A 16,336-nucleotide genomic window follows, 5' to 3' on the forward strand; every position below is an offset into this window, starting at 1 on the left:
GAGTTGAAATCTTTTGGTAATCACTATTTCCTATCGTACATAAACTGCATATTGTGTGTTATAGTTTAGCTCTGTAAGCCTGTGATAGAACTCTACCTTTGACCTTTTTGTTCTATGTGATCACAGAACTCATTAGTGACTGCCGTTATCCTGATACCATAGGGAAGGGTTACTTCACATGTGCTGTGGGCCTGTTTGCAAATGAATCTGTTTGTAAGGGTTGTATTATGGACGAGTCTCTAAACCACGCATGCCTTAACCATGCGATTTTAACAACAACAGCGTCTTCACCCTGCATACCTTTACAACAAATTTTGTTATAAAGGCATGATTGGTAAAGGTGTATGCCTGGTAAAGATCACACCCCAGCCCCCCAACCCTGAGCCCTAAAACCCAGTCCCGAAATCTACTTATCCCAGCCATGAAAACTACCCTGACCCCCTACCCTGAGCCCTAAAACCCGGCTTCAAGGTCAAAAAAACTATTCCAACCCCCGCGCCCCACCATGAAGCCAAAAACTGCCCCCCAGCCATGAAAACTGCCCTTTTCGTCCCCCCCTGAGCCATAAAAACTACTGTGACCCTAGACCCCGGCCTGAAACCCTTAAACCAGCCCACAGCCCTAAAAACGACCCCTCCCCACCCCCAGCCCTACCTACTAAGCTGTGTCCCGGTCCTTCCTGTCCCGATCCTTCCTGTTCTTCCCCCCGGCCATCGCTGCATCTAGAGCGCTGACTGCCTCAACCACGCATATGAGTGGTTAAGGCAAGCATTGTCCTGCTTGCATTGACACAGCATCCGTGGTTAGGCCTGGGTTGTTGTAGAGTAGCGCCCTAGTGTTCCCCCCATTCACATGATGACGGGGAATGCTGGGAGCGCATACGGCGACGTCGGGGATATAGAGAGCCAGCCATGTAACCGAAAGGTACAGCTCCCGGCTCTCTCCGCAGTAAATAAATATTCATAAAACCAGCCACGAGTGTCTTCCTTGTCTCTCACGTTGCGCCTCACCACAAACTGGCGACGAGGCTGGGGGGGGGGGCGGACACTCGGCATCGGTCCCGCGACGCGGCGTACACACGCACTGGGGCGGCTGTATCAGCAAGGAAAGCGCGGCAGAGGAGCCACGATAAAACCAGCCACACGGCGCGAGGCGCCCGAACCTCACCGCGGCTAAAAACTCAGGTGAGCCTGCGACAAACAGGCCAGCTGGCCAGCCCTGTCCCCGTCATCACGAGTGCATACAGCACCTTGAGGGTAGCAGTGCCCCTACCCCATCGGGGGGAAGGCAGGAGCACAGAGGCACAGAAGCGGAGGCAGGAGCACTCATCTAAAGGGAGCAGGGGGAGCCCTACAGAACACTGACTGGCCTGCTATGTCAAGCAGGCACAAGAGGAGAGAGTGAGACCACCACTAAGGAGGAGCACGCAAGGAGGGCCCGTGAGAGTTAAGCCCCAGCCTGCAACGCCCAAAGCATTCCATACCCTTAGATGCCGCACCATGCAACTACACAGGGCAGCCAGCAGTGAAGCACAGCTCTCAGTAACCTGGCCCCACGAGCACCCTGGAGGCACACAAAAGGGACGCAGAGGGTGTAGCTGCAACCACTCCAGGCGCCCCACGCCACAGCACTCCAAGGTAGCCAAGCAGCCGCAGGACACCTGAACCTGGAGCACCAAAGACTAGACCGCGTAGGCGAGGACCTCACGTCCCAAGCAGGGGCAACTAGCCAGCACGAGCAAAGTGCACCAGGGAGCCCTACACCCAGGACGGACAAAGCACCGACAAGAAGGCAAGCCACCATGTGTGCCCAAACCTTCTCACTCACAAACGCAGTTCGGTCAATCCATGGGACGAATTGGCAGTAGGCATCCTGGGTCTCATTCTAGACGCGCAGAGCGTACCAAAGTATGCCATTGTGCACGTAGACCGGAATTCCAAGTGGTCAGAAATCGAGATATGTGAAACAGTGGACACTGACACCATACTTGCGATACTCACCTCCACATTTCTGAGAGAAGGTATTCAGAGAGTCATAACATGCGACAATGGGCCCCAATTCACGTTGGATAAATGGAACGCGTTCATGGAATGGAATGGAATACGGACAAAACACACCCTGGTATATCACCCGGCTGGGAACGGCCTAGCTGAAAGATTTATGGGAGTCATCATTGGGTCAGTACAAGCAGCCATCAATGCAGGGAAGAATTGGGAGACAGAACTTAAATGCACAATATGGGCGTACCGTATCACTCCCACCAAGACCGGATATAATCCATTTAAGATTTTGAGAGGCCGTGACCCATTTACCAGAAATGTGACGTGGAAACATCAGACAGTGCAGAGCAAATGGTCCCCTGCGGTAGTGCGCAGTAACCTGGAAAAAGCGCAAAAGATCTATGCAGACCACTACAACAGGCAGCACAATGTCAAAGAAACGTCATAGGAAAGAGGGGAATGGGTCAGAGTGAAGCTTGCTCAGTTGAGGAGAAAGGGTGACAGCAAGTTTAGTACGACCCTGCAAGTTGCACTAGATCTACCTTGTGTGACGGAAAGATATGGTCCAAAGACAGAATGTCCAGGTGCAGCAAAGTGTTGAAGTGGGCCAAGACGGGAGCAATGCAACCAGAAAAGAACCATGATTGGGATCTGGACGAGGAGGAACATACGGCCGACACAGGAGCACCAAGTATTAGCACCATGAGCACCAATGCTGAAGAGATGAGCTCCACCAAAACACAGAGGAATCTAGAAGACACAGGACGACAGGTACAGCAGGAGAACCAAGGAGCAGGAGGCTCGAGTGCGGGGCATCAAACACCAGAGACAACTAACAAGGCCCCACCCAGTGGTAGCTGAGACAATAGGACATGCACCCCGTTGAAACACACCCGCACGGGGAGAGCTGTAGTGCTGCCAAAAAAGTATCGTGAGTACGACATGAAAGTATAACCACTGTCATGTGACTCTACTCCCATTATACCATGTTGTGCTTGATTGTAGTATTGTTAAAAAGGGAGATATGTAGAGTAGCGCTCTATTGTTCCCCCGTTACGTGATGATGGGGGATGCTCGGAGCGCATACGGCGTTGTCGGGGATAAAGGGGCACATGCATCATGGTTTGATTTTGCAATTCCTAATTAGCGATTTTTAGGGAATCGCAAATTAGGAATTGCAAAATGGTATGCATCATTTTTTTTGGCTTTTCATTTGGGATTCGGTAAAAATCGCAATTTTTACCGAATTCCAAATAAGTAGCGAATTCCTAAGTGCATTTTCGCAATTCCCATTGATTCCTATGGGCCAAAAGGCCCATAGGAGTCAATGGGAAGGCATTTCCAAATTCGCAATTTGTTGATGCATTCCAAGGGTGCGGGGGGGGGGTCCAAAAGACCCCCCCTGCACCCCTGAAATGCATTTGAAAGTGCATGTTTCACACACACATGTCCTAAGGACACGTGTGTCTGTAACATGACAGTGTAAAAAATGACTTTTTTTGCATTTTGAAACATTTTCGCAAATTACCACGAGGGTCAACCTCGTGTTAATTTGCACTTCCAATTTCAGAATTTGCATTTTTTTAAAAATTGATGCATTGCATTTAAGGAATCGCACAAATACGATTCCTTAAATGCATTCCCATTTTTTTAGAAATGCAAAAAAATGCGAATTCTGAAAAATAGTTTGATGCATCCCAAAAACGTATTTAGGAAGTGCAAACGGCCGATTTTACCGATTCGCACCGTTTGCACTTCCTAAATAGGTTGATGCATGTGCCCCATAGAGAGTCAGCCGTGTAACCGGATGGGACAGTTCCCGGCACTCTCCGCAGTAAATAAATATTTATAAAACCAGCCACATGTGTCTGCCTTGTCTGTCCCCTTGCGCCTCAACACAGTTGTAAATGCTGTTTCCTGTTTGTAACAAAATTCCAGCTTCGAACTCCGATCTTTTGGATTATCCGCTCATTTTTTTTCCTGCTTAGAGTTTTTATTGTGAGCACCAAAGAGTTACATTAAACTGTGCTACAAAGTCTGTGATATGTGCAGGCATGAGCATGGAGATAATTTAAACTTTGCTTTTTTTTTTTTAGATCTTTAATACCTCCTTATTCGAGCCACCGCCTGAGGGATATGAGAATATTACGGATATAGTGCCACCCTACAATGCTTTTTCAGCGCAAGGTGAACCAGAGGTAAATATAAAAGCAGCAAACGTTTCTACTGACTTCAAGATCAGATGTTATCAATGTTGCTTCTAGAATATGGGAAAAACCATTTGGTACTGATGTCATTTCTTAAATAATCCACACATGGCAAGATATTGGAATTGACAATTATGTGAAAGGTCTCCAGAAGTATTGCAATTGTCAGATGCTCACTTTTCATTTAATCATTATATCTGCCTACTAGATTTTGTGATGGACAGAACTAATACCCATTAGCAGCGAAGAGAAAAAAACACCAGGAAGTACTTACATGTGATAACTGCTGCTGAGTAGCATACCTAATTTTAATGCTAAAACATTTCTAAAAGTTATTCGACATCCTTATCACTATTTTCTACAGCTTGTTTTCTTTCTTCTATGCTGTGCATTAAACGTTTATAGTCAAAAGCAGATTTAGCAATGCGGGAAGCAGGGTTTTGCTCCTGCCACCAACAAGGCCACGCTGGGCCAAAAAGGCAACTCCTGCAGCAGCGAGTGTGAGGCACACCCAATTTCCAAACCTGGTTGGAAAGTCTCACCAGCAGACAAAAGACACACAGCCCTGTAGATGCACCAGAGCAGCTGTAAGACGAAGTGCATGGAGAGTGCAGCACAACCAAAGGTCCACAGTGCAGTGATTACAGTATGACCACCATAACTGGGGTCCTACTTCATCACAAGCAACCTGATCCCGCCTGTGTGAGGATGCATGCAAGAAAAGGGAATGATATACTATTCTGCAATGTTGGAGTGATCCACAGGGTATGAATATGCACCCCCAACTAAGAGGGAATCCAAGGTAAGTTCTCATGATTGATGGATCTCTGACTGGAACATCTTACCTGCTACCATGATACTATCTGCATTCATCTGCAGATTTCTCACATATGAGAATGATGCATCTCCTTCTATGATCAGTGGACGTTCTCACTCCTATATTGCTTCATTAGATGTGTTCAGAAGTTTAGGAACTGAGGTCCTGACATGTTATTTATGAAATGTAAGCCCCTTAACAGCACCGAAATCATTGGCTGTTTTTTTGACTATGTATTGTTGTTGAATCCATTTTTGGAGTGCCGTCCGCGCCCTTATTTATTTGCAGTGTTCATCGGGTATTTTGAACTCATCAGTGTCTGCAGCCTGCTTTTCAGACCAAGCCTCACATGCGCTGTGTAAAAGGATAAAAGATAGGTGGTTTTGTTTCCACTTCACCGACCTTCTCTCTCTCAGGTGGGGAAACTGTCTGTTTGCAGGTCCCCTGCATTGTTTCAGAAAGTATGAGTATCTCAAAGAGCTTTTAAACCTCATGCAATTTTAGATTGCTTGTTTTCCTAGCATCCTCTGCAGCAAGACCTCTCCTGCTATACAAAATGTAGTATGTTAATCAATTAGTGGATTTTGCTTACAAAGTACTATCAAAGCCAGGTTCACAATTTAGAGGCAGGAGCAGCTGGTCTTGCGGCAGAGTGGCTGGGCGGAGGAAGAGGATGGGGTGAGGGAACAAACGTTTGACAAAATAAACAAAAAAAGAAAATAACGTATCTGCCGATCGCCGCTTTGCCACTCTTCACCTACCTGCTGTGTAGGTACTAAGGCTTATAGACTCCCCATGGCCAATCCCAGCACGTCTCTCATGCTACACAGTATGAGAGAAGCACTGGGATTGGCCTGAGCAGGTTTGTTTTCCGCTCCAATTAGGACTGGGAGCCAGCGCCTGCTGTTCTTCACCTGGCAATGCAACTCGGGTTATGGAGATCAATCAATCAATCAATCCACTTGTATAGGGCGCTACTCACCCGGAAGGGTCTCAAGGCGCTTGGGGGAGGGGGGCCGCTACTGCTCGAACAGCCAGGTCTTGAGTTGTCTCCTGAAGGCGAGGTGGTCCTGGGTCAGCCGAAGGTGGATGGGGAAGGAGTTCCATGTCTTGGCCGCCAGGTAGGAGAAGGATCTGCCTCCGGCGGTGGCTCTTCGGATGCGTGGTACGGCGGCGAGGGCGAGGCTAGCGGATCGTAGCTGGCGGGTGGGCGTGTGGAAGGTCAGGCGGTCGTTGAGGTACTTGGGGCCCAGGTCGTGGAGAGACTTGTGTGCGTGGGTGAGGAGTCGGAACGTGATCCTCTTGTTGACGGGGAGCCAGTGCAGGTTCCTCAGGTGGCTGGAGATGTGGCTGCGTCGAGGGATGTCCAGGATGAGTCTGGCGGAGGTGTTCTGAATTCGTTGCAGTCTTTTCTGTAGCTTGGCTGTGGTTCCGGCGTAGAGGGTGTTTCCGTAGTCCAGCCGGCTGGTGACGAGGGCCTGGGTGACCGTCTTCCTGGTTTCGATTGTGATCCATCGGAAGATCTTGCGGAGAATGCGGAGGGTGTGAAAGCATGAAGAGGAGACGGCGTTGACTTGTCTGGTCATCGAGAGGGAGGAGTCCAGGATGAAGCCCAGGTTGCGTGCGTGGTCTGTCGGCTTGGGGGCGATGCCCAGGGCTGGGGGCCACCAGGAGTCGTCCCAGGCGGAGGGTGATGGTCCAAGGATGAGGACTTCCATCTTGTCTGAGTTCAGTTTCAAGCAGCTGTTCTTCATCCTCTCGGCGACGTCTTTCATCCCTTCGTGGAGGCTGGTTCTGGCGGTGTCGGGGTCTCTGGTGAGGGAGAGGATCAGCTGGGTGTCGTCGCCGTAGGAGATGATGTTGAGGTTGTGTTGGCGTGCAATGGCTGCGAGAGGTCTCATGTAGACGTTGAAGAGGGTGGGGCTGAGTGATGATCCTTGCGGGACGCCGCTGATGACTTCGGTGGCTTCGGAACGAAACAGGGGGAGGCGGACTCTCTGTGTTCTTCCAGCGAGGAACGAGATGATCCACTTCAATGCCTTCTCTTGGATGCCGGTGTTGCTGAGGCGTTGGACTAGGGTGCGGTGACAGACACTGTCGAACGCGGCGGAGAGGTCCAGGAGGATGAGTGCCGCTGTTTCCCCGTTGTCGAGAAGGGCTGGGATGTCGTCGGTGGCTGCAATGAGGGCGGTCTCGGTGCTGTGGTTGGCTCTGAAACCGGACTGCGAGGGGTCAAGGGATCCATATGTCTCGAGGAAGGCGGCAAGCTGTCTGTTGACGATCTTCTCGATGACTTTGGCAGGAAAAGGGAGGAGCGAGATGGGGCGGAAGTTTTTGAGGTCGGTGGGGTCCGCTGTTGGTTTCTTTAGTAGGGCGCTGAGCTCGGCATGCTTCCAGCTCTCCAGGAAGGTGGCAGTGTCGAAGGAGGTGTTGATGACATCTCGGAGTTGGGGTGCGATGGTGGAGTCGGCCTTGTTGTAGACGTGGTGGGGGCAGGGGTCAGTCGGAGAACCGGAGTGGATGGTGTTCATCGTGCGGGCTGTGTCTTCGGTGGTCACTGCGGTCCAGGTGCAGAGGGTCATGGTGGGGTGAGTTGGTTCGATGGTTGGGTGCGAGGATGGTGTGCCGAAGCTGTTGTGGATGTCGGCAATCTTGCGGTGGAAGAACGAGGCGAGGGAGTCGCAGAGGTCTTGTGAGGGGGTGATGTCGTTGTTGCCGGTGCTGGGGTTGGAGAACTCCTTGACCATGCTGAAGAGTTCCTTGCTGTCGTGGGCGTTGTTGTCCAGTCGCTCCTTCAGTGATTTCTTCTTGGTGGTGCGGATGAGCTGGTGGTGCTTGTGGGTCGCGTGTTTGAGGGCGGTCATGTTGTCAGTGGTCCTGTCGAGCAGCCAGGCTTTCTCAAGGGTGCGGCAGGTCTTTTTGGAGTCCTTGAGTTTATCGGTGAACCAGGGGGCCTTCTTGCCTCTGGGTTTGCTGGGAGGGTTCTTCAGTGGTGCGAGGTCATCGGCGCAGGTTGTTAGCCAATGCGTGAAGTTGCGGGCAGCTTCGTTGGGGTCCCGTGTGCTGGCAGGTGGGTTCTGGCTAAGGGAGGTGGTGAGCTGGTCGGCGGTGATCTTGCCCCAGCTTCTGTGGGGTACCTGTTGCGGGTGGTGGTGGGTAGTGGTTTTCCTGAAGCTGAAGTGGGCGCAGCTGTGGTCGGTCCAGTGAAGTCCGATGGAGTGGTTGAAGGCGATGTGCTTGCTGGATGAGAAGACGGGGTCAAGCGTGTGGTCGGCGTAGTGGGTGGGGGTGTTGACCAGTTGCTTGAGTCCGAGGTTGGCGAGGTTGTCCAGCAGGGCGACGGTGTTGCGGTCCTTGTTGTTCTCCAGGTGGAAGTTGAGGTACCCTAGGAGGATGTAGTCGGCGGAGGGGAGGGCGTGTGGGCTGATGAAGTCCGTGATGTCTTCGCTGAATTGTGTGCGTGGTCCTGGGGGTCTGTAGATGAGGGTGCCTCTGAGGGTCGTCTTTGGGTGGGTGTGGATCTGGAAGTGGAGGTGTTCGGCGGCGGTGAAGGTGTCGTCGGCGTCGGTCGTGATGCGGATGGTGTTCTTGTGGGCGATGGCGATGCCTCCTCCGGTCTGGTTGACGCGGTCCCTCCTGATGATCTTGTATCCATCCGGAATGGCGATGGCGATGTCGGGGGCTGAGGAGGCGTTCATCCAAGTTTCAGTGACGAAAGCAACGACTGGTGATATTGTGTCGAGCAGGTTCCAGAGTTCGACGGCATGTCTGTGGACGGAGCGGGTGTTGAGCAGGATGCACTTGAGGTGCTTGTTGCTGGTGCTTGGCTTGGCGGGTGCGGTGCAGGTTCGGAGGCAGGTGAACTTGCAGGTAGTGCAGGTGAAGGGTCCGTGGAAGCGTTTGGGGGCGGCTCGGCAGCAGGCGGGGTTCCGGCCGGTGTTGAGTGCGTTGAGGGCGGCGGCGGTGGTCTGTCGGGTCATCTTGCGTCGGTGGGGGCCAGGGGTCCTGGCGCTGGGCGCGGTCCAGGCGCGGACGGGCGCAGACAGGCTTGCCTTAGGCGCGCCCGCTGCGCGCGTCCGCGTCGGGCCTCGCAGCGGCCGCCATTTATGGGGTAGCTGGGGGAAGAGGGGTCAGCTGGGAGGTGGGCGGCGGGCGGGTAGGCGGGGAGAGGGACGATTTGCGGGCGAAAACGACGGGAAGGGGGTGGCGGGAGAGGGGGAGCGGAGGGGGATCTGAGGGGGAGAGAAGAGAGTTTTGGAGAGTTTTTAGAGGATTGTGAGGATGGCAAACAATGAAGGGGAGTCTGTGGAGGGAAAAAACAGATGTCAATCCGCATGATAGTTTGGCCATCCTGTGCTGCCCACCACTCCTCTTCCAGGCCAGTCATGGCATGGCCTCGTCCCCAAAGACTCTGCTCCGCCCAGAGGAAAAATAAAATGATAATAATACTGTTTTATTATCATTTTATTTTTCCTTTCCCTCAGCTGGCTATCGGTGGGGGGATCGATGATTCTCACCCATAGCGGAGGAGCAGCTGCTGTTTATAGGTAAACTGAGCTGAAAAGAATAGTAGTCAAGTTAACTTTCTGTTTATTATCTTATATTTGCCAGACATCATCTTAAGTGCCTTCTAAAAAGGTATATATATTTATCTTTGGGACTGCAGCCATTGACTATCTTACAGGTGCTGCTTCAAATAATGTGTCGCTCAGCGTTAAATATGGAGTGAGGACACCCATACAGCGTGCGAAAAGCGACATCTGTGACTGAATAAATCTACAATAGAAAAAAAAACCTCTCACTGGAGTAATTAAAGTTTTTAAAATAGCAGCCTTTCCTGGCCCTGTGTGCAAACTACAGCAGGTCCAGAACAACTTGTGATGCCAACCCCGCCACCCTCTCAAAAAGACCCTGGTTACTTCAATTGTTTTTCCAACTCTGAGCGTCTGGCTTCAGTGGGTGGGATTCATCCTGAATCTCCTTGTGGTGTTATGGCCATTTATTAACAGCAGGATTTTCCAGCTGAAGATTTTCGACATCCAAGAGGAGTCAAGATCTGAAGGTTAAAACTTTCCACAGAACCAGCCACCGACCTCAAACCAACAATGTTCACTTGTTTATCGGGCACGCAATGGGCCTATCTCACTGTCAAAAGGATGGCGACCTCTTTTTTAATTGTTTCACCTTGATATGGGCCTTCTTTATCAAACACGTTACTATGAGGCACTTTTTGTTTACTTGATCATTTTTTGATTCAATCAGTCAAAATACTTAATTTAAACAATCAAGTCCATTAAAGTGGCAAGTGCCATAAAGAAGACTAAAAGAAGAGTCATCACAAAATGTTAGCAACATTATGTTAAAAATAATCAGCCAATAGCAACTTCTTAATCCATTCATGTAAAGGAGATGGTTTAGAGCACATTTTTGATTTTAAAAAAATGATGTTTAAAATGTACCTTTTCGATAGCATAAAAAAGAGGGGTTTTTCACTTTTGACCATAAATTACAGCACCTCTTATAGTGAGCATGACATGATAGTCAGTGTGCTTTTCTATTGCCATATAGCTTAAGCACACCATTAATAAACAGATAATAAAAAAGTTTAGGAGTGGGAGAATAGAAATTAGCCAATTATTTCTATTTCTCTGCGTAAAAAAACTGTGGTTTCAATAAAACAACAGACTTCGTGGCTGCATATACCTGTGCCTCTAAAAATACTGCACTCCGTGAACTGTTCAGGAAAACGCCCAATTTCCCTGGGAAAGCCTCTCTCCCGTATGGCAGCTTTGGAATCAGTTTGGCAGTGACTATTTTCAGCATCAACTCAAAGGAGTAATGTTTTAATGCTTTTAAAGATTGTTCGAAAGGCAGATTGTAATGAAGCCAATTTCGGGTTAAGTGTTGTAACTTTTGCATTACTACATGTGGCATTGTGCTGATCACATTTATTTATTTTAAATACTACTGTTTTTGCTTTCTGGTTTCCTTTCTAAATGTATTGACACTTTTCAACTTGTTTCCTTTTTTTTTTAAGTGTTTTTTATTGTCATTTATGTCAGCAAGCAACCAAGTACATCTTCACAGTCAGGTTATACACAAAATAAAACCAAATCAACACAATATATTACCGCATAATTCCATTTAAAGCAGCAGTTCAGTAGTTCATTGATTCAGATCCAATTTGACAAAGGAGACCAAAGTTTCTGACCAAATAGATTTCTTCTAACTCCCTTTGATTTGTAAACTGCAGTCTCTAAATAAAACGACGAGAGTAATCTGGATTGCCAATTGTTGAAGACTGGTGGTTCTACATCTAGCCATTGAGTTGTTATACATAGCCGAAAAATTGACATACAAATAAATAGAAACCCTTGCTCTGCTTCCGTCCTCCCGCTAGCTTGATTTGACTGCAGACCCATGATGACCATTTCTGATGATAATTGCACCTGGGTTCCCAGACTAGCATTCAGGAAGTTTTCGACATTAGAAATTAATTGACTTAATTTTGGACAGTAAAAAAACATATGAGCAGGATCTGCAGCAATGGCACCACACTGACTGCATTTGTCCCCTTTAATAGATTTCCATTTTGCCAGTTTCGCAGGGGTATAGTATAAATCAAATAAGGCCATAAAATGTTGACTTTTTAGGGGGCCGTTAAATAGAACTTTTGTCGATAGTTCAATTGCTCTAGCCAGATCTATTCTGTCAATTCCTAGTTTGATTTGCCATTTATCCTCCCAGGCACCCAAATCATCCTCTAGTTTTTTTTAACAGAAGTTGATAAATTGGGCCTATTTTCAGTTTTACCCTTATTGCTTCTAAGATACCAACTTTATCAATAGCTATTTGGTTTTGTGTATTTTTTAAATCCAGAAAACTTCGTAGTTGAAGATATCTAAAAAATTCTGTCCTAGCCAAATTATATTTATTCTGTAAAAAGAGAAAGGAAGGTATTTGATTCCCCTGAAATAAATCGCCCAATATGCATATTCCTGCTACATACCATCTAGCCATCACCTGATCCCTAACAACCTCCGGTGATAGAGAACAGTTATTTAAAGGTGTATAATAATTCAGATTTGAATTCCAACCAAATCTGTCTTTTACTTTTATCCATATTTCAAAAGCAGTCAATATAATTTTAAATTTCGTTTTTTTGTAGTAGCTGGGCTCAATTATACGCACGCTTCGCCTCCTTACCCAATACCATCTCGTAGATTGAGGGGCTAGCCGATTCTTCCTTGTGACATCATGGAAGATCAAAACACCCATATGTTTCAAGAGTGCAGCCCAATAATAGAGACGAAAATTAGGAATCCCCCAACCTCCTCTATCTCTGGGTAGTATACACCATTTCATAGCCCTCCTAGATCTGCGATAACTCCAGAGAAACCTAGAGCACAGTCTGTCAGTTCTAACACAAAAAGATGTGGGAAAAAGAAGAGGGATCGTGCAAAATAAATATAAAAATTTCAGAAAAATTTACATTTTTAAAACGTTGCTCCGTCTACATAGAGATAAATGGAGTTTGTTCAGCCTTTCCAGTGTTTTATTTGCCAAACCTAATATAGGATCTGTATTCAGCTGCACTATGTCATCTACTTTTGCTGAGATTTTGATGCCCAAGTATAGGGTTTCAGACACAAAACTCATATCCTTTGGGCGTCCTACCTCTGAATTAATTAGTTGTGTTTTAGAGATGTTTAATTTGTAGCCCGAATACCCCCTAAATTTCTCGGCTGCTTCAACTATCTTTGGTAAGGCAGCCTTAATTTCGGGAGTAACAATTGCAATGTCGTCTGCGTATGCAAACACTTTATACGCTGCCTAATGTATCGGAACCGGAATGATTCCAACATCACTTTCTAGTCTATTTAAAAAGGGCTCGATATATAAAGCAAATAACAAGAGGGAACAAGGACATTCTTGCCTTGTCCCCCGTGTTATTGCTACATTTTTTGAAGAATTCCCGGCAATACGGATTGCAGCCTTCGGATTGATATACAATGCCTGTACTGCTTTAATGAATTCCACCGGGAATCCTTTCCAAGTTAGAGTAGACCATAAAAACTTCCAGGAAACCCTGTCAAATGCTTTTTCAGCATCTAACAGGGCAACCGCGACAGGAGAGTTTGTAGCTTGTGACCAATCCAGAAGAGATATAATTCTTTTAACATGGTCAGTTGTATCTCGCTTAGAAATAAATCCATGTTGTCTCTTAGAAACTAAACTAGGCATGAGATCATTCAGTCTGGTGCCCAGTATCTTTGAGTAGACCTTGCTGTCCGCATTAAGAAGCGAAATTGGTCTGTGTGACCCCATGTCGGTATCCTTCTTTCCCTTTTTCTTAAAGATTACGATAGTGGCTTCAGACCAAGAATCAGGGGGATTGCCCACAAAAGCTTGTTGACAAACTTCTATTAGCTCTTTTTTCAGTATCTTTCTAAAAGTGCGAAAAAATTCAAGTGGAATGCTATCCGGACCCATAGCTTTACCTGGAGCTAGATCCAATAAAGCTGTTTCCACTTCTTCCCAAGTTATGGGTACAGATAGCAATGCTTTTTGCGTTTCAGTAAGTTCCCTGGTCTCTAGATCTTTCAAATAATCCGCGGCCATATGCCCCCCTAGCGTCTCTTCTGTTGGTGCACTATATAAGGATTGATAACATTTATGGAAAGCTTCTAAAACCCCATCTTTGGTTTCCTGTAGGATCCCATTCAGACCAAAAATCTTTGAAATATCATTAAAGACTGCTTTCTGCCGCAGCCTTTTTGCCAAAGTTCTCCCAGTTTTTTTGCTAAATTCATAAGATTATTCCTTATATTGATTATATTTGAGCACAATTTGGTCAGCAATATTAGAATACACTATCGCCCTTTTGATAGTTAGGTCTCTTTGCGCCGCTGCTGTATCCTGGCCTAGTCTAATTTCATTGGCTAATTTGCGTTCTGCCCACATTACCATATCGCTTTCATCCTTATGTTTAGCCCATCTTCTTTTGCGTCTTACATTCGAATAACTAAGGGTTTCTCCCCTAAGTATTGCCTTAAAGGCATCCCAGACTATCATATTCGGTGCAGTTTTATTATTAAATTTAAAAAACTCCTGTATGACTTTAGCCATATGTTGACAGTACTCTTCATCCAATGATAAATTTCTTTCAAAAGACCATGTCCGGTTCCCATCACCTGTATGTGGACCCAAAATCAGTTCCAGTATTAAGGGGTTGTGATCAGATATAAGTTTAGGCAGAATCTCAAAATCAGATTTTCCTATCAATTGCTGCGAAATAAAAAAATAATCTAAACAAACACATTTTTTGTGCGGGGTTGAAAAAAAGGTGTACCCAGGATCTTCTGCATAAAGCAGATTCCACACATCATTAAGCCCATGTTCTACAATTAAATCCCGTAAAGCCCTAAAAGTCCGATGTTTTCTTCCAATATACCCCAAATTTTTCCTAATATCGAAATTAGCCTCCAAGTGTATATTCAAATCCCCGCACATGATCACTGGTTGAGGCCATTATGCTAATTTGGTGTTAATAAAATTCATAAACTCAGAATCATCCAAATTCGGGCCATATAGAGTGCACAACGTAAATCTACTCTGATTAATCTTAAATTCTCCAATTACCCACCGCCCCCATTTGTCTTCCAGAATCTAAGAACATGTCCCTAAACCCATTTTTATAACCCCTTTTTATAAGAATGGCAACCCCACTCTTAATCCCAGTTTGCTTTGAGCATGCCACTAACTCTAATCCTATTTTTTTCCAAGGAATATGTGTTTCTTGTAAACATAATATATCAATTTGTGATAATTGAACAATCTTAGCCAACATGTCTCTTTTTTTTTATGTCATTGAGCCCACTGATATTAAGCGTACATATCCTTAATTTCCTATCCATATTCTGAAAAAAAAACAGGGACAAGTTTTTTTGCATGATATGTACGTGTCTCTTTTCGACTTTTATATGACAGTTCTCTAAACAAAATAGTTTCAGAAAAACCAAACCAATTGCACCAAAGATCATGGCTGCTGCTGACTTTTCACCCCCCGTCCACCACCCCCCCACCTTCATCCCTCCCTTCCCCCACCCCCTCCCAATGCTTCACACCCCCAACCCAACCCACCCAGCCCACCATATGAGGCACAAGGACCATCAGTCCCTGAAAATATGGAGTGCCGCCCCCCACCCCCTTTACTAGGTCAGGAAGGGGAATAACATTATTTTGTTACCCATAACTTAAAGTTTCCTTAAGCATGATGCTCGCACAGAACAATCACGTCTCCATCACCGGCCAACCAAGCCCTAACCACATCATACAGACAACAGATATTCCTTTTTTTTTTTTTTTAATTTGTTTTTATTGCAGAATTAGAAACCATCACATACAATTGCTCAACCAGTACACTCATGGTGTCCCCCCGCATCAATCATAAGAGCTTAAACCATACACAGCCATTCAGCCCGCATCCCGGAGGCCGGGCGGCACAGCATCCTAGTTAGCAGCAAGACATCATGGTGAGCGTCCCTGAGGGACAATGGTCGAAATCGCTTTACGTATCTGCATTTTACCCCCCCAACCCCAATCTATCCCCAACATCAGCCATCCTAGTCCAACATTCTAGCGATACGGAGTCGCTGCAGTCCTGTTCCTCGTTCCCTACGGGGGCCTCGTCATGTCGGTCCCGTGCTCCCCTGCTGCCCCCCGCTATCCTCCCACTCTCCTCAGACCCAGTAATCCAGAATCGCTACCGTATCCAACCTGTCTCCCGGCTCTTAACCCACCCCTAAACAACCCCTAATCCCACCCCGCCTGCAACCGCTAATGGTGTGTGTCATGGTCCCGACTCTTGCTTGGGTCCTGCTACAGATATGCTAATACTCCCGTTCCCATAAGCCTCGTGGTGTCCTTGAATCCTATCAGGTCAGTCCTCATCCTCCACCAATGAATCACGCAAAGCCTGTACTATCAATTCCCATGCACGCGCTGACTCTAATGACTTTTCATTGTCAAGCTTAACAGCCTGCCTCATTCGGAGCACACTCTCGCACTCGGACCACCTCAACAAGTCATTCATCCACCTCCTCACAGACGGTCCCTCCCTAGACTTCCAGTGCCAGGTGATCTCTCATTGCGCCAGTATCAGCCCTAGGTCAATAAACTTGCTTGTCACCTTAGTGTGTTTAGTGTGTGGGAACCAGAGCAACAAGCATGCCGCCATATCAAACTCCACCTCCCTGTCAGTCACCTCATTTAGAAGGTCCCCTACCTCCGCCCAGTAAGCTCCCAATTTC

At 47.1% G+C, this 16,336-nt stretch overlaps 1 protein-coding gene across 1 annotated transcript in view; it reads left to right on the forward strand.

The window, feature by feature from the left end:
* LOC147696878 (N-acetylated-alpha-linked acidic dipeptidase 2-like) overlaps positions 1-16,336 on the forward strand; it is a 476,544-nt gene that overhangs the window by 122,648 nt on the left and 337,560 nt on the right. The window contains exon 5 of the mRNA XM_086933986.1: positions 4,097-4,198. Coding sequence (XP_086790112.1) covers positions 4,097-4,198 — 102 coding nt within the window. The remainder of the gene's footprint in view (positions 1-4,096; positions 4,199-16,336) is intronic.

The sequence above is a fragment of the Lissotriton vulgaris genome, chromosome 8 (genome assembly GCF_964263255.1).
Source record: "Lissotriton vulgaris chromosome 8, aLisVul1.2, whole genome shotgun sequence".
Taxonomy (NCBI): domain Eukaryota; kingdom Metazoa; phylum Chordata; class Amphibia; order Caudata; family Salamandridae; genus Lissotriton; species Lissotriton vulgaris.